Source organism: Ambystoma mexicanum, chromosome 12 (genome assembly GCF_040938575.1).
Source record: "Ambystoma mexicanum isolate Mex_15411 chromosome 12, UKY_AmexF1_1, whole genome shotgun sequence".
NCBI lineage: Eukaryota > Metazoa > Chordata > Amphibia > Caudata > Ambystomatidae > Ambystoma > Ambystoma mexicanum.
This window is the reverse complement of record NC_090936.1, coordinates 1,008,341,470-1,008,366,784: the sequence shown is the minus strand read 5'-3', so window position 1 is coordinate 1,008,366,784 and position 25,315 is coordinate 1,008,341,470. Positions and strand designations below refer to the sequence as shown.

The 25,315-nt window shown below is 45.6% G+C and overlaps 1 protein-coding gene across 1 annotated transcript in view; it reads left to right on the top strand.

The window, feature by feature from the left end:
• Positions 1-25,315, top strand: part of KCP (kielin cysteine rich BMP regulator) — an 823,409-nt gene that overhangs the window by 391,707 nt on the left and 406,387 nt on the right. The window contains exons 12-13 of the mRNA XM_069629543.1: positions 14,161-14,228; positions 15,775-15,945. Coding sequence (XP_069485644.1) covers positions 14,161-14,228; positions 15,775-15,945 — 239 coding nt within the window. The remainder of the gene's footprint in view (positions 1-14,160; positions 14,229-15,774; positions 15,946-25,315) is intronic.

The window sequence follows — 25,315 nt, the reverse complement described above, 5'->3', positions numbered from 1 at the left end:
ATAAAGCAGGCGGACCACATAGTGATCCATTGTACATGCTCCCTGCCATGTGAGCATGGAGGGGGAACGTGTGCAATTACAAATAAACCCTCCCTGAAATGCTTGCATGTTGGGGAGGGTTTATTTCAATTGGGAACACTGTGTACCATGTGCACATGGTACACAGTGTTCCCAGTTGAACAGAAACCCTTGGGGTGGGTTTATTTATTTATTGTTCATTTGTAATGTGCCTATACACGAGTGTTTCGAGGCGCAGCAAGGCAGGAGGGAGAGGAGGTGAAAGGGGAAAGATAGGAGATAAGTAGGAATCCAAATAGGCCTTACACCATGCAGATCGTGCAAGTACAGTAACGAGAAGTACAGGGGGCAGGGGAGGTGGGGAAGTGGCAGGGGAGGTGGGGAAGTGGAGGAACCGGGTGGGAAGGGACATGAGAAGGAAAATGCCAGGAGGCCAGGTGGACAGGACCAGGGGGAAGCAGAGAGTGAAGGGGCGCGGGGGCCACCAACTAAGTGCAAGTTACGGGGCTGGAATGCTCTAAGGGTGTAAGCCAACCAGCCAAGTGCAGGCAGTGGGACCTGTGAGGGCAAGTGCAGGATGAGGGTTGTGGGGGGGGGGGTCACGGGAGATCAAGTGCAGAGGTAGTCTGGGCAGGGGAGGGCCTGGCACCTTATATGACTCTGAAGGAACCAGGCCACCAGTCTCAGGCATATGGGACATTAGCAGGGGAGGGGAAGGAAGAATGAAGCAGAGAAAAGGAAGGTCTTGAGAAGCTTCTGGAACTTCGGGAGATCTGGCTCACATCTGGGAGGAGCAGGGAGCCCATTCCAGAGGGAGGCACGGGCAGAGGAGAGGGATTTACCTCCACTCTCTGCTTGGAAAAGTGTCCGATTTGTGGAGAATTAGTGCTAGAGGAGCGAAGGGCTCCAGTAGGAAGGTATTTATCGAGAGAGAGAGTTGGATATAGCGTGGTCTCAGGCCCCAGAAAGCCTTGTGGATGATGCTGAGGGTTTTGAATTTGATCCTCATAGCAACCTGGAGCCAATGGATAGATTTAAGGGCTGGAGAGATGCGGTCCCTGGGCTTGAGGCCAAGGATAAGTCTTGCCGTCCTGTTCTGGATAAGTTAAAGGGGGCGAAGTGAGGAGTTAAGCAGATTGAGGAAGAGGCTGTTGCAGTAGTCCAGCCCGGAGAGAACCAGAGCTCTGGTGACATTGAGTTTCTGGGGGAAGGTGAGGAAGGGGAGAATGCCTTTGAGGAGGTGAAGCTGAAAGTGGACCTTCTTGGCAAAGTCCATGATATGAGGAGAGAAAGAGAGGGAGAATTCGAAGATGGTGCCAAGGTGTTTTGTTTCACAAAAGGGTGAATGGAGGGGGCCCAAGGAGGGAGGCCAGAGTGTAGGGGGGAAAGAGGGAGCAGAAGGATCTCTGTCTTACTGGCATCAAGGCAGAGATCATTAGTAGTTCACCATGCTTGAATAGCAGATATGCAGTCAGAAATGAGAGAGGAAGAAGAGGAGGAAGAAGAGGGTAGCTTGAAGGAGATCTGAGTGTCATCAGCATAACCCTGACAATTGGGAGAGAAGGTGGAGGTCATATGGGCTAGAGGGGCCAGGTAGTGAAGAGCCAGTCTGAGAGGATAGAACCCTGAGGGAAACCACAGGTGGAGAGTGAGATGGTGGCGTGGAAAGTGGCCAGCTGAACCGTGGGAGGTTGGTCAGAGAGGAAGGAAGTCATCCAGTCCACAGACAAGTCCATTGTGCCAAGGGTGTAACAAAGCCGCTTTATAAGGGTGGCATGATTGATTGTGTCAAAGGCAGAGGAGAGCTCAAGAAGGATGAACACAGAAGAAGAGCTGGAATCAAGATTAGTGAGCAAGTCTTCATGGGCGTTCAGGAGAACAGTTTCTGTACCTCTGGCACCTTGAAAGCCAGACTGGTGGTTGTGGAGGCAACCAAAGGATTCAGTGTGGTGGACAATCTGGGAAATGGCAAGGTTCTCCGGGAGTTTGCCCAAGAAGGGGGCAGTGGAGATGGGACAGTAATTAGCAGGACAGGAGGGATCAGCAGAAGGTTTTTTGAGGAGAGGGTGCACAAGGGAGTGCTTGATGAGTGAGGAAAAGGATCGAGTGGCAAAGGAATGCTTGCAGAAATTGGCCAATGCTTGAGCAAGGGAGACAATGGTGTCCTTGGTAGTTCTCGAGGAGTAGGGAAGCACCTGTTTGTATGGGACTTTCATAGAGCTGACTTTTCTAGAAACCTCATCAGGTGTTATGGGAGAAAAAGAGGGGAACAGAAGGGGAGAGGAAGGCCAAGAGAGGCCTGAAATAATGGGGACGGAGAAGGCTGTGGAGTAGAGGCGAGTGAGGAGAGAGATGAAGTGAGAGGTCAGAGAAGTGCAGAGGGCCAGGGAAGGCAGAGGAGAAGTGGAGACTGCAATGGGGTTGGGGAGTTCCCTGCAGATTTTGAAAAGTTCAGCTGTGTTGTTAGTGGCCACAGGGATGCGGGCCTGGATATAGGCCCTCTTCTTAGAGCAGATGGTGAGTCTGTATTGCCTTTGGAGTATTCAGCAGGCCAGTTTGTCAGAGGATGTGCTTGAAACCTGCCACTTCCTTTCAGCTACTCTGCACTTGTGTTTCAGAGCATCAAGATCGGAGTTATACCAGAAGCTGTACTTGGCAGCAGGCTTCAGACTGATCCTCATGACAGGGGCAAGGATGTCCAGAGTGTTGGAAATGGAGAGTTGAAGGTTAGAGAGGGCTGTGTCAGCGTGGAAGGAGTAGAAGGGGGAGTGAAGGTGGCGGCAAAAGTAGCAGCTGATAATCCTTTTATTGGTTGAGTGAAGAAGTAGAGGCTGGCCGTGCGGGCTGAGGCTTAGCAAGGGGACCAAGGAGGTCCAGGTGAGAGGAAAGGAGGGAATGTCTCGGGAGGATAGCTCAAGGGCAACATGCTCGCATTGGAGCAACATAGGTTCAATCCCCGGGTCCGCGCTTAGAAACCTCTGGGTATTGAGCGCATTATAAATAACCAATCATGTATCATATAATGGTCAGACCAGGAGGGAGGTGTAAAGAGAGGGTTGGAAATGGGGAGGTTGAAGGAGATGAGCATCCAAGGTATGTCCGGCAGAGTGCGTCGGACCAGAGGGAAGAATGGAGAGGGAAAGACAGTGACAGAGGTTGTGGAAAGACCCAGAGGATGCATCATGGGAATCGAGATGAATATTGAAGTCCCCAAGTAAGAGACGCTTGGTGGAGGTGGGCAGGAGAGAACAGATGAGTCCAGCCCAATCAGATACGAAGTGGGAGACCTGGCCAAAGGGCCTGTAGATAGTTGCCAGAATCAGAGAGAGGACAGGGGAGACACCAAGCCTGCAGAAAAGGCATTCGCAAGAGGAATAGGTCGGAGTAGGTATGATAGTAGCAGGGATCCACTCAGGGAAGATGAGGGCCATTCCGCCTCTGTGCCGGTTGAGCTTTGGTTTGGAGAGGATCTTGTAGTCCTCAGGGAGGAGAGTGTCCATACTTGTGACATAGCTGTCTGTGAACCATGTCTTGGTGAGAGCGAGACCATCAAAGTCGAGGTCCTCAAGGAGGTAGCAGATGTCAGAGGAGTTTTTGACAGCAGAGCGAGAGTTGAGGGTGGTTAAGTGGAGCAGGTTGCCACTTTTTAAGGTCTTCGGAGGTGGGGTACAGGAGTGTGGTACACCCGTCAGAGATGGCAGAGAAGTTAGAGAGATGACAGAGGGAGGGGAGGAAGGAGAAGGTAGGAGGAAGTTGGTGAAAGACGGGAGGCGCCTATCAAGAAGGAAGAGCTTGGGCCTGGAGACTTGGGCCATGACAGTGCTTTTCTGATAGACAAATAATGAGGACCCTGGAAGAGAGCAGGGATGCCAAGAATACCTCCCAACGGGTGCCTCCATTAATGGGGGAGGAAGAGATAGGGGAGAGTGCAGAGACCATGAGGGGAACCCAAAGGTCTGGTGCGGGAACAAAGAAGTGGATGTCGGTGAGGCTCTGCCTGGAAGAGGACTTGACATTCGTGTCAGCGATAGGCAGACAAGGGTTGGAGGCTAGGAGATCCGTCTTGAACGTTTTCATCCCAGTCTTTGACAGAGTGGTAGGATAGGTGATAAAGAATCAGTTAGTGAAGATGGGGGAGATTGAGAGCACAATGAGGAGATGGGGGGGAACAGGAAGGAAATGCAGAGCACGACTCAGTTAGCCGCATAGCAATGCAACGATCAGGCCAGGAGTGAGAGGATGAAGTGAAAGGTTACAGTAAGCAGAGGGGGCATGAACATTGGAGGCGAGAGCCAGAACAGGGAGACAAGAGAGAGGGAATGGGCGGGCGGGTCATAAAGCAAGACACCAGTAATGGCAGGAGTACACAGCTTTGACTTTCACTTAGAGGAGGAGAAGCAAACTTTTTTAAACATAGACATCGATTAGCAGATAGATTTGAATTTCCTATGGCAAGTAAATTAATTAAACCCTTTTTTAAACACAGTCAGCAGTTACCAGATAGGCAGATTTAAAACTTACTACGGCAAGTAAAAAGTAACTTAATTAAACCCACTTTTAAACACATCCAGCAGTTAACAGATAGACAGATTTAAGACTTACTATGGCAAGTAAAATGCAACTTAATTAAACACGTTTTTAAACACAGCCAGTAGTTACCAGATAGGGAGATTTAAAACGTCCCAAGGCAAGCTACAAGCAACCTTTTAGGAACAGCCAGCAGTTAGCAGACAGATTGAAAACCTTCCTATGGCAACTTATTTAAACAAGCATAGGAATTAAACGGGGCCAGTGCAAAATAAGTATAGCCAGGTTTGAATTTCCCAGAGAAGAAGGAACATGGGCAAACGTTCAACGCAATAGTGATAGTTTAAACCGTTTAATTTCAATTGTGAGTGCCCCTGCCTTGCGAGCATGGCAAGCAGCGCTCACAAACAAAAGTAAACATTGCCTGGCATGCCAGCATGCCAGGCAGCCCTTACTCATTTTGCACTGTTGAATGCAAATGTGAAGGGCAAAAAGGTGGCATACACGCTTGTACGCCACCTTTTGCCCTTTTAATTTGCACCCCACAGTGCAAATGACCAATATTGGGCTGCATGGTCCTGCTTACATTACAGTGTAAATGTAATAGGTCGCTGTCGCTTTTTAGGAGCCTGAGCTGCTGAGAGTTAATTACTTAATTGGAGCTTTAAAGGCACTACTGGTGAAATATAATTATCTTAACCATGTCGGCCTTCAGCCACACGATTTATAAGCACGATGGGTAGCCTTCATTGGAGTCCTGCTAAAAACAAGCAGTGGCATATCCATACTCGCACAATTTTGCAGTGTCTATCATAGATGGCCAGTTAGTACCACTATTGCAGTGCCTGGCAAATGTCTTTCCCATTCTTACACAAAAGCCAAAACCAAAACTGTTGCCAATGTCAGTGCTTTTTAAATCTTGCACATGCAAATTCCTTTTTCACGATCCTGTAAACCCACTGATGTACCTGTTCATCCGCAACTTTAATATGGAAACAGAAATACACAACAAAAAAGTAACAATTCTGGGTATATAAAGCAGTAAAGGGAACAAGGAGGGGAGCTGGTGTCTCCCCTTTCTTAAAGTGCAAACAATAAAAGAATGCAAAATCAAGCAAATAAACTGAAAGAAACAGGAACCAAATCACATAAAAAAGATCTTTAATGGAAACTACATAGAAACCCACAATCCCAGGTGTCAGTTGCAAGTCTTTAATTGCTTTCATCGTTGAAGCACAGCTTCATTAAAAAAAGGTAATCTGATGGGACAGTAGATGGTGACAGTTTTGTTAAATGTGGTGCACAGGTTGAGGAATTGGATGGGGAAAACCTGACCATGATGCCCCAGGCCGGGAAAACCATAGCACTTGGACCTTTCAAATCGGCTCATTCTGAGCCCAGCACCCCCACATCAGACACAGCATGTTAAATCCTCTCTTTAATTACAGTATCACAGTTAGTCCGCCTTGTTGTCCAAACCTCTCTGGTTCGGTCTTGCCAATCAACCAGGGCCATGGGGGATCAAGCGACAAGCATTCGTTAGGCAGTACGATCAGGTGTGCTATAGAGTAAGAGAATCGATACATTTACATTAACACCAATAAACAGGCTGATGTGGTGATCACATGTACTTGAGGACTCCGGAATGCCATATGAAAAACCTGGGTCAACCCACTTAGCAAACACATCTATCATGGTACTTTATGTGGGAGAGAAACACATTTGTATTTGTATTTTGTATTTTATTTATTTGTATAGCGCACTAGGCCTGAGGGCAACCAGGCGCATATCTTAAAGGCACAGGGTACAATAATGGCATTGATACAGTTACAGGCAAAGATGAAATTCACAGGTGCATATCTTAGGTCACAGGGTCCACAATAAGCATAAAAGCAGGTACAGGCAGAGTTAACCTTTCATGCAAAAAAGTGCCCGTAGTTCGGGAGTAGTAGAACAGGTGGCTAGGCTGGTAGTAGGTGGGAGGTAGAGGATAGCCACAGCTTGGCTTTGTGTTTGAAGAGCGTAGCGGACGGGATGGTTCTGATGGACAATGGCACAGAGTTCCAGAGTTTGGAAGCAAGGACTGGAAAGCTAACGCCTCCGGCAGTCTGTAAGTTGTATTTAGGAATAGTAAGCGATTGTGCTTGGGCAGATCTTAGAGTCCGTGCAGGAATGTACTGAGAGAAGCGGGAAGTTAAGTAGATAGGGGCCTGATGGTTGACACATTTGTGAGTGAGAGTCAGTGATTTGAGCGAGATTCTTTGGGCGACCGAGAGCCAGTGTAGGCTCTTCCTAGTGTCAGATATGAGCGCTGACCTGGGAATATTGAGGGCTGCTCTGATGGCATTGTTTTGGGAGATCTGCAATTTGTTAAGGTTACGTTGGTTGGTGCCTTGATAAAGTGTGTTGCAATAATCAAGTTTTGACATCACCAATGTCCTGGCAAGAGTGATGCAGTTCTGGGTAGAGAGGAATGGGCTGCAGGCTGTAATCAACTTACAAGTGTAGGCTGAGGCTGCAGTGACTGCATTTGTTTGCCGATTTAGGGACAGTGTGGAATCAAAGTAGATACCTAAGGTTTTGGTCTCTTTAGCCACTTTGATGGAGTTACCATCGATGTTGAAGGTGCTGAAGGATGGGTCCAGTTTGCTAAGTTTTTTTTGGGTGCCAAGGATGAGGAGCTCTGTCTTGTCGTCATTAAGACAGAGCTTGTGGTGGGCCATCCAAGCTTGGACATCTTGGTATACGTCGTTCAGAGCTTTGGCGTCTGCAATATAGTCACCAGTGATGGGGATGAGTATCTGGGTGTCATCTGTGTAGTTGGTGTAGGTAACACCCAGATAGTCAAGCACATCGAGCAATGGTTAGGTAAAAACATTGTAGAGCGTGGGAGATACGCACGACCCTTGAGGGACTCCGCATGGGACCGGCGATGGGGTCGCAGATGCAGTGGGTGAGAATACTCTCATGAGTCTATTGTCCAGGAAGGATCTGATCCAGTTAGTGGCATTTTCCGAAAAGTGGGCAGCAGATTTCAAGTGTTGGCATAGGATCTGGTGATTGACCAGATCGAAAGCTGCAGAGAGGTCCAAAAGTAGTAGCAGGGCTAGTTTGCCATTATCTTTTAAGTCCTCTATTTGAGTTTTCAGATCTAATAGAGCTTTTTCTGTCCCATGCCTGGGTCTGATGCCAGATTGTCTTGTGCCAAGCGGCCTACCTCCAGATACTCCTGTATCTGGAGGTAGGCCGCTCTGTCTAAGATTTTTAGGAGGAACGGGACTGTAGTGATCGGTCTGAAGTTGGTCGCTATGGATGGATCAAGTGTAGGTTTCTTCAGCAGTGGGATGACCCATGCGTCCTTCAGATTGTTGGGAACAATTCCGGATTGAAATGAAGAGTTGATAAATGTGATATTGAAGGGAGCAAGGTCATGTGCAGATTCCTTAATGATAGGTGCCGGGAAGGAGTCCCCTTGGCAGTTGGAGGGTTTAAGGTTACTGATAATTCTTTCAACCTCAGGGATAGTAAGAGGAAGGAAGCTAAATGGAGGCTGGGAGAAAGTGGTGGATGTTTGAGGTGCGAGTGGTTTGGAGAGGAGAGAGTTTTGTTTGGCATTGATTTTGGCTTGTAAGGTGGTTTATTTATTTTATTTATTATTTATTTTAGAAAGGAGGGCATTTTGGATACTGTTGCACCGGGTGCTATCTTTGTTGCAGGTATCTGGTATGGGTGAAGGGGATTCTAATTCTTTGAGAATTTTGAATAGCTCCTTCGTATTGGATTCAGCTTGCGAGATATGCAGGTTGTAAGTTTCTTTTTTTGCCTGTATAATCGCTTCCTTGTAGTTAAGGGATGTGATGAAGAGGTTATCTTTGTTAGAGGCACAAGGGAGACTTTTCCAGAGTGATTCCGGCTTATGTTTTTCATTACGCAGAGCTCTGAGGTGTGGAGTGAACCACGAATTCAGGTGAGCTCGTTGTTTAGCTTTCCTGAGTTTAAGTGGGGCTATGGTGTCAATAGCTTTGAGCAGTGTTTGGTTGAACAAGTCCACTAAAACCGTAGGGTCATTATAGGCTGTGGCACAGTTGTTTAAAATGGGTAGGATAAGCGGGAGTAGCTTGTCCCTAGTGATATCCTTTTTTATTCCTGGTGGGAATAGAAGGGGCTATAGTAGGTTTAGTGCTGGGAAAGGTGGCTGGTAGCTGGAAAATAATGACGTGGTGGTCGGACCAGGCACAGACTGAGTTAGAGCTTATCGTAGTATTACAATTCAGGTCTACGATCCAGTCAAGCGTTCTGCCTTTGTTATGTGTGGGTTCGAGGTTACATTGTTGAAAGCCTAGGTTAGACACAATGCTTGCAATTTCTGTAGCCATGAGATCCTTTGGGTCAGACAGTCCCAGATTCGGGTCCCCTAGCAGCAACACTTGTGAGTTTGGCTTAGTATTGTTGGACAGGATGGTCGTAATGTCTTCTGCAAAGGAGGAGAGGGGACCGGGTGGTCTGTAAATGAGGTGAAGTGACGCTGTATTGGTAGGTGAGAGTGAGAGTTTCACTGATAAATATTCAGCTGAGCTACAGTGAGTGTTAGGGATCAGTTTCATGTTGATATTGTCCCTATGTATGAAGGCAATGCCACCACCTTTGGATAGGTTGGATAAGCGGTCATTTCTGAGGATAGAGTATCCGTCAGGAATAGCGAGGGATAAGAGCGGGCCAGAAGCAGCGTGTAGCCATGTTTCTGTGATTGCAATGAAATCGAGGTTCTGGGTGGTGATGAGGTCAGAGATATCGAGGGCGTGAGCAGTAAGGGATCTGGCGTTGATAAGAGCTCCTTTAAGTTCTTTAGGTGCGGTCGTGGGCGGTTTAGGTGAGGTCTGAATAGAGGCACAGGGGGTGTTGGTGTGATGGCTTTGGGCACAGGGAATGCGAGGCAGTCTGGATCTGAGTCTGGCATTCCTAAGTGTAAGTGTGCATGTCTGGTTGGGAGTAGGCTTGGTTGCGAAGTGTTTGAGCCAGTGTGGGATCATTGAGGTAAGGTTTAGAAGAATGTGTGTGTGTGCGGGGTTGGGTAGTGGTGATGTACTGTGATGCATTATGGTAGAGTATGCACAGGAGAGGTTGCAAGGGGTGCAGGTGTGCAGATGGGCGTTGCACAATATGCCTTAGCTAAAGACCATGTGATGGCTAAGATAGATAGGAGAATACTTGCTGGAGGCAGGGGCAGCATGTCCATGGTGTTAGAATAACTCTGTGGCAAGGGGCAATTATGTCGAGTGGTGAGGCCGAGTAAAGGTACAGGCCAATAGTACGTTAATGTGACTGGGCGGTGAGCATGGGCTGGTTTACCGGGGTAGGCCACAGTATTATAGAGGCTTAGATATGGGCGAGGCAGCTAAAGCAGGTGGTGCAGGCAGCTAAAGCAGGTGGTGCAGCGTGTCAGACACAGTCAAACATGCAATCATATTATGTTAGCAGGAGTCACAGTCATGGGCTGGATTACAGAAGCATGACATCAGGCAGGTGTCACAAATCCCATAGTGAGATCTAGTTAAGTGGCAGCATGGGAAGTATCAGCACAGAAGCATGTAGAGCATACCTAAAGCAAGTTAAAGTGTGAGTAGGCGAAATACAACTTTTACAAGGCAATGAATTGTCAGGCGAGATCCACAACAGCAGGGTCCTTCTAGGTTTAAAAGTCCCAGTGTGGGCTAGAGTGCACTGAGCAGGAGTCATGAACGCTGGTACAGCAACAGCAGTGACCATCTAAATTTAAAATCACAATTTGGCCTAGAATGCAGTACACAAAAAGACAAGAGCAATTATAGCAGCTAAGTCCTTCTAGGTTCAGAGTTCCCAATGAAGGCTAAAATGCATTGTCCAAAAGGCATGAACGCTGGTAACAGCAACAGCACTGTCCATCTAAATTTAAAATCACAATATGTACTGGAATGCAGTATACAAGCAGACAAGAGCAGTTATACCAACAGGGTCTATCTAGGTTCAGAGATCCCAGTGTAGGCTGGAATGCACTGTGTAGACAGGTAGGAGCATTTTCAATACTGTTGAGTTACGGTTCGGGTATAAACTCATGCAAGCAAGTCAGGAAGTATCAATGATGCAGATGAGCACAATGAGCACAATATGAAAGGCGCATTTGTTGCGTACTACATATCAGTGACATAGATCCGTCGTAATGGTCATGAAGTGCATCAAAGTAACGTGAAGCGATACGATGCCGGATTCGTAGCGTTTTGTTTGGGAGTGCACTACAATCCCTCCTTGAGAATGGGACAGCCGAACGGACATAAAGCGGGCAGAATGTGGGTGCGTCGGTACGAGTCAACAAGTGTATATTAGCATGCTTAGTGTTCCCAGAGTTATGCAAAGTGGGCATTAGTGCATTAGTAGGCAGGGGTCGTTGGAGGCAGCTTATGTGTCGCCAAGAAATTGTGCGAAGGAGTACTTACAGGAAGTAGATACTAGGCTCCTCTGCAGCCCGAGGCGGACAGGCGCAGACAGGCCCTTTAGCATGTCTATCGGTGAGCTCGAGGGCGGGTGAATATGAGGACAACCAATCCAAGGCTGCGAACGCTGCTAGGCTCGATCCTTGATGCTGTGTGGAGTCTGGAGCTGCGGCCATTGACCACCTTGTGATCAATGGCGGCCCGTAGTCAGCTGGTCAATTCCTCGGTGTTCTGGGCCCCAATTTCGGGAAACAGCCAATTTAGCCGGATCGGGGGCAAAAGCTAATAAAAGTAGTGCCAAGAGCAGCACATAGGTGAAAATAAACCCATCTTGCTCGTTCAGAGCGTGAGGGCAGCTGGGGGCTTGACTTTCTCCAGGGGGTCTATGGGTGGGGGGAGAAGGCTCCAACCCTCTCCTCCTTACACAGCGACGATTCTACACTCATGCTGACAATAAGGGGGTAAGGAGACCTTCTGGATCAAAAGAATATGAGCCTCATATCATCCATCTAGATCTCTTTTTCAAAATACTACTCCCAACAGTACTGTTATATTAGTTTATGAAAATGAGTGCTGGATGTTTCATAGTTACACGCAGGCAACTGCATAGATTTAATACTATGTTTCTCCTGGTGGGCCCCACTCCCATCTGCAGACCTGGTTGCTTTACTTATGTTACAGGGAATGCTAAGGAAAAGCTGCTCTACTATTTCACACTAGAGCAACTTCCACAGTAGAAACAGAGCAACACTGCGTGTGTCAAGTGTAGCAGCAGAGCAGGAGTGGACAACAGTGAGCCTTGTTTACCCTTTGCCATTGTGGAGCAAGAGTGGACAGCATTACCCTTTGCCATTGTGGGGCAAGAGTGGACAGCAGTGAGCTTTGCTTACCATTTGCCATTATGGAGCAAGAGTGGACAGCAGTGAGCTTTGTTTACCCTTTGCCATTGTGGGGCAAGAGTGGACAGCAGTGAGCTTTGTTTACCCTTTGCCATTGTGGGGCAAGAGTGAACAGCAGTGAGCTTTGCTTACCATTTGCCATTGTGGAGCAAGAGCGGACAGCAGTGAGCTTTGTTTACCCTTTGCCATTGTGGAGCAGGAGTGGACAGCAGTGAGCTTTGCTTGCCCTTTGCCATTGTGGAGCAAGAGTGGACAGCAGTGAGCTTTGTTTACCCTTTGCCATTGTGGAGCAAGAGTGGACAGCAGTGAGCTTTGTTTACCCTTTGCCATTGTGGCGCAAGAGTGGACAGCAGTGAGTTTTGCTTACCATTTGCCATTGTGGAGCAAGAGTGGACAGCAGTGAGCTTTGTTTACCCTTTGCCATTGTGGGGCAAGAGTGGACAGCAGTGAGCTTTGCTTGCCCTTTGCCATTGTGGATCAAGAGTGGACAGCCGTGAGCTTTGTTTACTTTGCCATTGTGGTGAGCATTGTTTACCCTTTGCCATTGTGGAGCAAGAGTGGACAGCAGTGAGCTTTGCTTACCATTTGCCATTGTGGTGCCAGAGTGGACAGCAGTGAGCTTTGCTTGTCCTTTGCCATTGTGGATCAAGAGTGGACAGCCGTGAGCTTTGTTTACTTTGCCATTGTGGTGAGCATTGTTTACCCTTTGCCATTGTGGAGCAAGAGTGGACAGCAGTGAGCTTTGCTTACCATTTGCCATTGTGGAGCAAGAGCAGACAGCAGTGAGCTTTGTTTACCCTTTGCCATTGTGGAGCAAGAGTGGACAGCAGTGAGCTTTGCTATTGTGGAGCAAGAGCGGACAGCAGTGAGCTTTGTTTACACTTTGCCATTGTGGAGTAAGAGTGGACAGCAACACGCTTTGTTTACCCTTTGCCATTTTTGCCATTGTGGAGCAAGAGTGGACAGCAGTGAGCTTTGTTTACACTTTGCCATTGTGGAGCAAGAGTGGACAGCAGTGAGCTTTGTTTACCCTTTGCCATTGTGGCGCAAGAGTGGACAGCAGTGAGCTTTGCTTACCATTTGCCATTGTGGAGCAAGAGTGGACAGCAGTGAGCTTTGCTTACCATTTGCCATTGTGGAGCAAGAGTGGACAGCAGTGAGCTTTGTTTACCCTTTGCCATTGTGGGGCAAGAGTGGACAGCAGTGCGCTTTGCTTGCCCTTTGCCATTGTGGATCAAGAGTGGACAGCCGTGAGCTTGTTTACTTTGCCATTGTGGTGAGCATTGTTTACCCTTTGCCATTGTGGAGCAAGAGTGGACAGCAGTGAGCTTTGCTTACCATTTGCCATTGTGGAGCAAGAGTGGACAGCAGTGAGCTTTGCTTGCCCTTTGCCATTGTGGATCAAGAGTGGACAGCTATGAGCTTTGTTTACTTTGCCATTGTGGTGAGCATTGTTTACCCTTTGCCATTGTGGAGCAAGAGTGGACAACAGTGAGTTTTGTTTACCCTTTGCCATTGTGGAGCAAGAGTGGACAGCAGTGAGCTTTGTTTACACTTTGCCATTGTGGAGCAAGAGTGGACAGCAATGAGCTTTGCATACCATTTGCCATTGTGGAGCAAGAGTGGACAGCAGTGATCTTTGTTTACACTTTGCCATTGTGGAGCAAGAGTGGACAGCAGTGAGTTTTGTTTACCCTTTGCCATTGTGGAGCAAGAGTGGACAGCAGTAAGTTTTGTTTACTCTTTGCCATTGTGGAGCAAGAGTGGACAGCAGTGAGCTTTGTTTACCCTTTGCCATTGTGGAGCAAGAGTGGCCAGCAGTGAGCTTTGTTTACCCTTTTCCCATTGTGATCAGGCATTGGAAAGTGGAGGCTGCAGCAGTTCTATGCAGAAACAGCCGAAAGAGCCTCTGCTGCTTTATATTCAACATTCATGTTCCAATGTCAATTTATTTTAATAAACACATGCTTTCTGATTGAGCATAACATCTTCGCACAGTTATCATGCCATATAATATGCCACCTGCCATAAGGTCAATCATTTCTCGAGCTGTTACTTCCTAATGGGCTGCATTCATTTGTTCACCTTGCAAGTGACCTACAATGATTTGTTTGTGACATACATCTGACTTGATTGGGCTGTGGGGGTGAATCAGCCAGGACTTTGTTACTAGACCACTTGGAGTGGTTCTACTTGCTCTGATTAATATCCCCATTGTCATTTCTCTTGCGGTGCTGATTCTCTCGCAGTTTGCGCTGATGGGCACCAAGAAGGGGAGACCTGGAAACCAGAGCCCTGCAACACCTGCACATGCCTGGTAAGTGCATCCTAAGGGATGATACACATGATCCCCAGTGACACATGGTAAACAGAAATATTAGTTACTGTGAGGCCTTTATCTGTGTTTATTTTATTTCTTTATTTAGAGTTTTACAAAGTGCAAATCAGCCCTCTCCAAAAACCGTGTTGAAGCACTGTCTAACATGCATGTCAGCTCACAGTAACAATTTGGCATATTACAGAGGATAAATGCATCTTGGTTCGGTGTCCTTGTGCAGGTTGAGTCTGCCCCAGCATCTATTGAGCACATTCTGTGGGGACTTGTACGTGAGCTGTTTCGGATTGATGCCTTGTGTTTTGAATACTTTAGCATAAGCAGATAGAAATGCTTGGGGGATGCAGAGATCCCGCCATTCTGATGAGATTACACAAAACAACTGTTAAACCGGAGCTTGAGTCCTAAAAGAAAAAAAGTGGGCGGATCCTGACACAGTCATTGGGAAGTGACATCACAGGATGTGAACATATCCTCTAGTGCAATACAACTTTTCTTTCAACAAGTGAGTCAGACCAGACGTCCTTTGAGGGTCCCGTGAGGGGACAAGCATGCTAACAACGGGCCCCATCTGAATTCTATTTGGTTCTCGGGTTCATCGGTAGCCTGCGGCCTGTATATCCCATAAGCATTCCAAATTGTTGTCAAAGAGGTGCATGTTAGAAAGATGTCATTTTATAATGGCTTGTACATCTGTGTTCGATTATGTCTAACATATTATGAATGCACGGTTTTCATCTGTATACCTAGTATGCAGTACAGAAAAGATAATGAGCATTTTGAGCTTTTTCGTGCCTTCCCTAATATAGGACTCGGCAGCCAGGGACATCGGCAGAAGGGTGGCAGCGCAAAGTGCAACGCTAAAGTCCAAGCTCCAACGTTACTATGAGTCGCCATTTCAGCATACTAGTGAAACTCCGACTGTTCGGCCCAGTATTAGCTCCTCCCTCCCCTGCACTTGCGCGATCTCAATGTCACTTGGCCTAGTAGGATCGTTGTCTCTGTCTTCCCTCTGTTCCCCCTCCCTTGCCTCGTCGCGCATGAAACACTTGTGTATAGGCGCGTTATAAATGCCATATCATATCATATCATAAGCACAGTATGAGTGACTTTGTCTGTAGGACCTTGTATTAGCTCAGTATTGGCTCAGCAGTGTATAGACTTAGAACCAGTGTGACTGTCTTTGGGTCTAATATTAGCTCAGCTTATTCTGAGCGCCATGAGTCCCAATATTAGCTCAGTGGAGACTGGGCATCAGTGTGAATGTGAAACTCATTAATAGCAAAGTAATTCAACTGTCTGTACAGTACACAACACATAATCAATTCAATTGCTGTATCTCTGCTTTTATTGGGCTCAAAACCTTGCAGCTCCCCCCAAAATGAATGCATTATTTTTATATCCTATAATCCAAGTGCGCAAAGTGCCTCTATTTATTTATTGCAAAGTAAATATAGTTTTGTGCATGCAGGGCCTGTTTTAAATTTAGCTTCACCTGTACTGATACACTGATTTGATTTTTGCATAGGATGGCCAGGTTCAGTGTGTGACCAAAACGTGCACACCCACCAACTGTGAGCATCCCATCGTGCCCCGGGGTAAATGCTGCCCTGAATGCGTTGGTTGCGTGTACAACGGACATCGACTGAGGAGCGGGCAGAGTTATCAAGAAGATAAGTGCACCAAGTGCATCTGCAGGGTGAGGACAAATGGCAGCACAAGCAAAATGTTGAACAACATTGGCTCTCCATGTGTAGTCTTATCCCAGGAAGTGGGACTGGGACTGGATGAGGTGGTGAGAGCAGTTAGAAATTGTGGGTGGACGATGAGCTTGATGGGTATAAACCATTAATTCCTAGCATCATGGGGATAAACCATTAATGCCTAGCATCATGGGGATAAACCATTCATTCCTAGCATCATGGAGATAAACCATTAATTCCTAGCATTAGGAAATAGGGATGGTAAGGATTGCATAAGGGCCAGATTTTCATTGTCTGCTGGCACCTTTTGATTGGGTAATGAGGAGAAAGTTAGACTTACCAATCAGTCGATGACAATTTAAAATTGGTAAGGCGAGAAAGAATTGAACGTTTTGAACCGCCATTTGTAAACTGCTAGATAGGATGAGAAGGCCTTCACCTACTAGGGACACGTGTTGGCATTGGCCAAGGAGAAGGGCAACATGTCTCCACCTTCCAATGATGGGCTTTGGCATTGGGTGATATAGTGACATAGAATGAGACGTCTGACCAGGGTCTTAAAGTTTTGGCTATAAACTGTTATTGAGTATTTCAAAATCCTATCTTTCCCTATCTCTAGAGGTGGTGTCCCTACCTCAACCAAATTAAAACTCATGTCTGTCAGGAAGTCTGTGATGTCCCAAAATAAATTTACCATCCTGGTCCACACTTCTAAGCTATCTCTGCCACTGGAACACAAAAGTCCAAAAGCAACAAAACCACATCCTAGGAGAATCTCTCCCCTCCCCTAGCTTGTATGTTAGAACTTGACTTGAAAGTCTCTTATTCTTATTCAGTTTTCTCTCGCCTTGTTTGCTTCCCTTAAAGCCCCTTCTGAAGGCAGGTTAAGGGGTTGATCCCTTTTTGTTGAAAAGAAAGGGGGTGTGCTGACTCTTGTGGTAATCTGGTGTTAACACAAATACAAATTGTAAGAGAAAACAGACAAAGAGAAAGATTGACTTGGATGAAAGACCAACTTCTAAACGTGGGTTATCTTCTCAGGTTCAGAAGTTCCCAGGAGGACACTGGAACTTTTTGTCAGCATTTGTAGGGCTTTGCTGCTTCAAGGAGGAATGCCTCAATGCTATCAGCGACAAGTTCCAAAGGATGCTGGTTTCTGCTTGCCGGGCTTTGTTGGTTCCCTTTTTCACACATTACTAAGCTGCGGAAAAGAGTACTTATCAAAACCCACGCTAATGACTCCCTTCTCCTGGGTAGAATTCTCTTAGAGTTCGGCTTATACAACGTTCCAAAAATTATCAGTTGACTAGGAAAATGGCTTGCTTCTTCTAGTCTATTTCCAGTTTTCTTTTTGCAGGCTTTTCTTGATTTAATTTATCCTTTAGATTCTTCATCAATTCTTTACGTTTTCTCTATGGGTTTTGCACTAAGTCCACTTGACTACTGTCCTTCAACTTGCCCCTACCGGGACGAGGGAGAGAATCACTGAGGTCACCTTGACTGTTCAATGTTTTATCAATATTCTTCTAACTGCTCCAACCGGGAGGGGGAAGAGTCTCGACTGGGCCCTCTTGACTCTTCGATACCACAGTCTTAATGAAACTGACCAGGGAGTTGACTCACAAAATGATCTACTTCTCTCTTGTCTTCTTGTTACACCTTCTCAAGTTTTTCTGGCCCCCTCCCAGACGTATTTCTGTTCCTGTTACCTTCTCTCAGGGAACTCTTCATCGCATTTGCGAGAGGTTGAGGTTTCGTTCTTTCTCTTTTTTCTTCTGCTCTTCTTCGACCCACTTGACTTCATGGCACATTACTTTTGGCTGTCTGGGCACAAGTTACAGACCAGACGGTCAGCCCATTACAGGTCAAGTAACCATCAAGGTTTCTATGCAATTGCCTACATGACTCCACAATAAGCTACTATTGGTGGTCTCGGTGAAGTGCTTGGACCGCATGGTCCACCCACCACAGGTCACATCACCACCACACTGACTCTCTACTTCAGGGTTGTTCACTCCCAGCTCTGCACCATTGCCTCACTGCAACTTCACCTTCCCTATCCTCAAACTCACTGACCTGTTTGGTGTTTGACTGGCTCCTTTTTCTTCGGGTTGTTCTTCCATACTTCCACTTCCAACAACCACTTCTCCAGCTGTTGTTTTCACGTCCTGCAGCCTTGAAAAACACCATTGTGTGGTCTGATATACTACATCCCTTTCTATCTCCTTTCTCTCTCCTGTCCCTCCTATCTCACACAGTCAATTGTTTCTGTCTAGTTGATATAGCTGGACCCGCTGCAGCGTAACGCCAGTCTGATGGACACCAGTTGTGGGGACAGTCCTCATGCTTCCAGGCAAGGTCCATGTGTTCTTCTTCATCCCTGTTGTGTACATCACCACAACTTACGACACATTATAATAACAGGCAGTCTCTCTTTTGGATGGTGATCCTGAGGCTTCTGGTCTCGCCGTATAAGGAGAAGGGTTACTGAGACTCTTCTCCAACTGTCATGTATATGAATTACTCTATCATTTTATACTGAGATGAAGTGTACTTTACTTTTGTACTTTACAGCACACGGTTTGTTTTAGAGCATTCTTTTAGCTCAATTGAAATGCTGCCCTTTGTTTTTGAATTACAAACTGACTTATATGAACTAAATCTGTGAATTAAATTAGTTATTTTACACACATCTAAGGTATTGGTTTGGTGTAAATTAAATCTGTTTATCAAATCTGCTGGCGATATGATGTAATAACAATCGAGTCTGCCTTACACCTGTTTGTTCTCAGCCGGATTCATTCTTGGTTGGAGACTCACAGCTAGACAGGGCCGAATGTACCCGGTTGACTGTTTGAACATTAGATCAAGCCAATCACACCATTCTGAAGACTGGTGAAAACTGAGCCTTGTCGAACAAATATTCCCGCGAGGGAGTCTTTAGTCTCTGCAAGGCAGAATTACTACTTGGGACTAGTTCCCGCGAGGAGTGCAGCACAGGGTTACCGGCCGGCAACGGTCGGTGCATGTCTTGTTCTTCAGTATTTTGAATCTCGAGTGGCCTCGAGCTTCTCCCTGCTGCACCTGAAATATTATATACTTGAATGATACAGAGTTCCTAAGACCCTTTGGGCAAATTTACCTATAGTAAACTCTAACTATTGTTGGTAGTGCCTTCCAACCAATTCTCTTTTCTTCACTCTTCTCCATATTAACAGCCTTATCGCTATAAGGAGAGTCCTTCCCTATAAGGTCCTCCCTCATTTTACCACTGCTAGGCGGACTATCAGTTATCTGCCTGACCACCCCTGCCTGATATGAAAGCAATTGCCCCTTGGGAGAAGTGACAACATCTGGAGGATCGTCACAGTGATGACAAGGGGGTTTGGCTTTCACCAGTCAGTGACAGGTGTAGAGAATGCATAAAGTGGAGAAATGACCGTAATTACCCTCTCTTTATCTGCATGGTGCGAGGTTGGGTATGTAGAAGGGGAAGAGGCTGTGGCCACATGAAAGGGGAACATTCCTATAACTTCCATTTCAAGGCTTTTTTATTGGATGTGGAACAGTTTCAGATTTCCCAAAGGTATGGACAGAAGTAGGAATATGATGAGGAGGAGAATCATGGAATGGGCCTCCCAGTATCATCCTGTGTTGCAATTGGATGAGGAGAAGAGGAGGAGACCATTTTCTTTTAAGGGACAGGTTTTGGCATTGGCCAAGAAGAAGGTAGACATTATTTTTACCTTGCAGTGACAGTCTTTTGCAATTGATCAGGAGAATAGGGTCATGTGTTTAACAGCCAGTGACAAGAGGAGGAATTGGCTGAGGGGGAGAAGGGACAAGTCTTTCCCACACAGGACCATCCTGTTTTGTGCTTGGATGAGTAACTTCTTTTAACAGGCTCTGGGGTTAAACAGGAAGTCGTGAGTATGTTCAGACTTCTTTACCCCAAAAGTACTTGTTCCAGTGCGTCAAACCATCTGGTGAAAACTCGCTCATAGGAAAAAGGAATTGTCTCCTAAGACCTCCGGAATTGGGTGTCCTCAACCGATTCAAGACACATAATTGATGTTCTTTTTGTAATTTACCAATTTAAAAATTCTGTGTCCTTGTGCACAGTTTTCATAAAAAACCTATTACGGACATAATATACTCATGAATACTAATAACCAAACACATTCAATAAAATAATTCCAATTCCAATCAATGATCAATTTAGAATCATTTAAAATTACCCATACGAACCTAGTTATTGCAAGAGGTAAGGATACTTGGCGACCACTCATAAACCGTTCCTACAAATGGCATGAAGACATTTTTGTTTATATTGTAAACCAATTCCCTAAAACATTCTTTCTTCTCTCAGATAATACAGTGCATTCGGGACCCAATGCTTTACATTTTCCAAATTGCATTAGTCTTTATAAAAACAATAAATCCTCTTTGACGGGGTGATTTTTTTCCCTCAGTCCAGTCACTTCTGAAATTACTATCAAATTGAAATGAAAACTCATAAATATCCCCAGAATGTATCTAGAAACATGTTAATATACAACATAACTGAATTATATTTAGGAGGAAATAGGAGAAATTCCTTTGCTAATTTCTGCTTCCTTCACTGTCTAAAATTGTTATTCCAAAACAAGATGACAGCTTTTTCTATATTTCTTTCACATACACCGGCTAATCTACTTCTGTTAATACTCTGATCTCATCCCATTGCACACATATTATATAATGAAACTGTTCATGTAGAGTTTTAAATGCTAAACATTGCTTATGCAAATTAAATACCATCCATCTCTGAAACAGACCCTTCTGATTTCAGCATGGTTCGCAGTAAAAAACAAACCAAATTCAATCTGAATCATGACCATAGGGAAAGACTGCAGGAGGTTCAACACTGTTCTTCAATAGTACGACCCGATTCTTTCAAATTATTTTTGTAGATCATCCAATTCAGTTTCCAAGTGTTGGAGTGCCATCGATAAGATCTTCTGTTTGAAATTAACGCCCTTGTGTGTCTTCGTAACCTGCCTGGTACAAGAACTGGCAATGTTGTTCTGGTCGCAAAAGTTGGTTCACAAGTATATATACTTGTGGACCACTACTACTAAGTCACTACCTAATTTCCATCTAAATCGTGTGACTTCCTTTCCTTTAAGAGTTAAAAATCACAATTTTATTTTTAATGGAATGAGCTAATACTGGGTAAAGTGACCATTGCAGCCCTATAGGCATATGGACCATTATGATCAGGTCATCTGCCTAGCTCAACTATTGAAGGTAATCATATTTTTTAATTTTGATAATGAATGTCCAGGTACATATTTACTTCTACCATAAAAAAGCTAGAGAGCTATTCACTCTTTTTCCACAATGTGTTCAATTCTTTCTTACTAATAACATGATCTTGGCTTGATCACTTTTTACTTTATGAAAATGAAGCGAAGCAAATGGTTGTATTGATATTCTTAAGACAAAAATGCCTTTTGCCTAAGGTCATTTTGAAGCAATGAAAGAAGGCCTTTAGATAGGACTCTTTTTGAGGCAATTCCGATGTGCAGAGTGAGGAAGCCTTTGTGTCCTAGCAAATGGGATATAGGGTTGCATGAGGTTGCTTTCACGTACTCTGGCCCACACTCAACTCCTAGAACTGTTACTCATGACTCAATTGTTTTCTGCACTAAGTTAAGAGAGAGATAGAGATGCACATGAGCTATCAGTGACAGGAATACCCAGTAGGAACAGAGGTACAGATTTCAAGCAGTTGCAATGGAGAGTGGGTCATGTTTCTGTGGGTGCGATATTGCCGATCATGTTACTACAGCCCCCATGAAATGCAATGTGATAGGGGTACATTTGACTTTCCAGATGTTTTTGGCTAGAACTCCTATCAGCTCTAGTCAACATCTTCAATGGTGAGGGATCCTGGGAATTGTAGTACAAAACATCTGCAGAGTCAAAGGTGGCAGACTCCTGTGGTAGAGGTATGGGGGCTGTTGGATTTTTCATGTCATGGTGAGTGATTCACAACATTAATAGCACTGGGTTCATGGGGGTGTTCCCCAGAAGAATATATTTTAAAAGCCGGTAGTTCAGTGGAGTGTCCCCCTAGAAAGGACACCTGCCAAAAAAGGAAAAGCGGATACAACTTTGGAGAATCCTGCGGATGCCCCACTAAAACCCACCCTAAAGTCTGCTGCCAGGTAGCCAAGAGAGGGCAGATGCTTCCGGATCCCCTGGGTAGAGAAAAGGCCCAGGGTAGTGGGGTGATTTCACAGGGTGAGATATGGTTCTATTCCTCAGATGATTGTAAAATTATTCCGAAAGAGGTTATAGCATCTTAGCATTCTGATAAAATTCAGTCTATGGGAAAACAATAGGTAGTAAAACCTGCATTTAAAATGTCTAAAGTTGCCACACCTCCTGACCCATTCTTTTTTACCCCTAAAATCGCATATCCTCCCCAATGACAAAGGTATACAAAAAGGAACTACGGACATTTGACTCTTCATGTCCTCTTGGTATCTAAAAAGGTTAAACCCTATAATTCCTCTTCCAATAACATAAAGAAAGAAAAAAACATACTTACACCTTTTAAAGAAGTAGGAACACTGAATTTCTCTAAGGTAGACTACATGTCCCAGGATCCCTCAGGGACTGTGACGAAGAAGGGTATGGAGAGGCATGTAGGAGCCAAGGACAGGCAGGCCTAATAGCTTTTGGCAAGGTCAGGCAATTAGTCCTAAGGGCCTGTACCTGAAGCCAATGAACCCACCTGAGGGGCAGAACAGGCTGCAGCAGGAAGGAGCAGTAGAAAGAACCTGGAGCATTTATTTATTTATTTATTTATTTATTTATTTATTCACATTTGTTGAGCGCACAGGCAGCCCGGAGGGCATCGTGGTGCTTGTTACAGATATGAAAATGACATGTTGTACATACAGTGAAGTCATTACTTAGTTGCAAGAGAAGAGTAGTAGCTACAGGAGAGGAGGAGAAAAGAGTAAACGACACAAAGGAAGAGGAATTAGTTAAACAAGGTGGTTTTCAATTTTTTTCGGAAGGCAGTGAGAGAGGTTTCTGCTCTGAGCGTGCTAGGTAGTGCGTTCCATAGCTTAGGGGCAATGTAGGGGAAACTTATTCCACCTGCTCTAACTCGTTTGATGCGTGGGACCCTAAGTTGGTTGGTGTGGCATTGCCTAGTTGGTCTGGTGGAGTGAAATCTGGCTAGCGTATCAGACAGGTATGAGGGTGCAGACAGGTTGATATATTTGTGTGCAGTGGTAAGCATTTTGAATGTAATGCTCTCTTTGACAGGTAGCCAGTGTGCTGCCTTTCTGGCCTGTACGATGTGGTCCCTTTTTGGTATATTGAGAGCTGCTCTTAGTGCATTATTCTGTGTTGTTTGGAGTTTATTGAGATTGGAGTTGGAGGTGCCAGCCAATAGCGCATTACAATAATCTAGTTTGGCTCCAATGGTGGCTCTGGCAATAGAAAGGCAGTTATCTTTGGTTAGGAAAGGTTTGATGGCATTAATGAGCTTAGTGCTCAGGCGGAGGCAGAAACAATGGAGTTGACTTGCTTGTCCATGGAGAGTGAGGCGTCAATGTGGACTCCTAGTGTTTTAACAGATGGTAGAACTGGGATGACAGAATTGTCTATGCAGAAGTTGGTGTAGAGTGGGTCGAGGTTCGTGAGAGTGGATTTTTGACCAAGGATGAGAATTTCGGTCTTATCTCCGTTAAGACATAGGCCGTTCGTGGCCATCCATGCTTGGATGGTGGCGTATATATTCTGGAGGGTGGCTGCGTCTTGATGGTAGAGTCCTGTGAGCGGGAGGAGCACTTGGGTATCGTCAGCGTAGTTGGTGTATGTGATCCCAAGTGCGTCCAGTTTATCGAAGAGAGGTTTGGTAAAAAGATTATAGAGGGTAGGAGCCGTACATGAGCCCTGAGGGACTCCATACCTGATGGTGGTAGGCTCTGCGTTAGCTATATTGGAAAACACTTTCATTACTCTGCCTTCGAGGAAGGAGGTGATCCAGTTTGTGGCTTGTTCGGAAAAATGTGCGGCCTGAGTGAGATGGTTCGTGAGGATGGCATGATCGACTAAATCAAATGCCGCTGAGAGGTCTAGGAGCAGCAGAAGGGCCGGCTTGCCTTTATCTAGAATTAGGGTAATTTGGTTCTTTAGATCTAGTAAATCGGTTTCAGTGCCATGACCTTTGCGGAATCCGGACTGCCTTTTACCTAAGATAGAGTTGTTTTCCAGGTAGGACTGTATCTGCATGTGTGCAGCTTTTTCTAAGATTTTTAGAAGAAAAGGAACCGTTGTAATGGGCCAGTAGTTGTTAGGTTGGGCAGGGTCCAGGGTTGGTTTCTTTAAGAGCGGGCGCACCCATGCCTCTTTAAGGCTGTCAGGGACTTTGCCCGTCTTGAATGAGGCGTTAATGAATGCTGTGATGATCGGTGTGAGGGGTGCCGCACACTCTTTAATGATGTTGGGGGGGCATATATCGCCTTTGCATTGAGATGGTTTGAGCTGTTTGAGGATGTGGAGAGCATCTGATTCGGTGATTGGAGAGAAATTAAATTTGGAGGTGTGCTTGTCTTTAGAGGTATTGACGGAGAGGGTCTGTTGGGGGTGCAGAGCCTTGAAGTGTTCTGCTATTTTGTTTTGAAGAACGTCTATTTTATTTAACATCGCTGTTTGGATGCTATTGCACCAGGCTTCATCCTTAACAATCTCATCTGTACAGATTGGGGGGACGGTGAGCTCTTTAAAGATGGTAAAAAGCTCTTTTGAGTGGGAGTTGGCTTCCATGATGCGTTTATTGTAGGTTTCTGACTTTGCCTTAAATATGGCACTTTTGTATTTTTTAGAAATACAAAGATAGTCTACTTTGGTGGCATCACAGGGATTGGCCTGCCATATTTTGAAGGCTTGCCGCTTGCATTGGCGTAGATTTAATAAGTCCTCTGTGAACCATGAGTTGGAGTGAAACGATTTTTTTTCTTTTTTGTTTTCAAGAGGAGCTGCGGCGTTGATGGCATGGGTGAGGGTGTCTTTGAAGATCTCTGCTAGAATGTTGGGGTCAGAGGAGAAAGGAGGTGCTAGGCAGGGGTTGTTGAGAAAGGGACGTATATTGTCTGCTGTAAGTTTTTTGGCACTTCTGGCTAGCTTGGCCGGTGCGGGTATTAGTGGTTTGGAGTATAAGGATATGGGGATGCAGAATTGAAGGCAGTTGTGATCAGACCATGGAAGGGCTGTGTTAGAGTTGAGGGTGGAGCCACAATTGTGATCTGCCACCCAATCTAAGATACAGCCTTTATTATGGGTCGGGGCACTAACTATCTG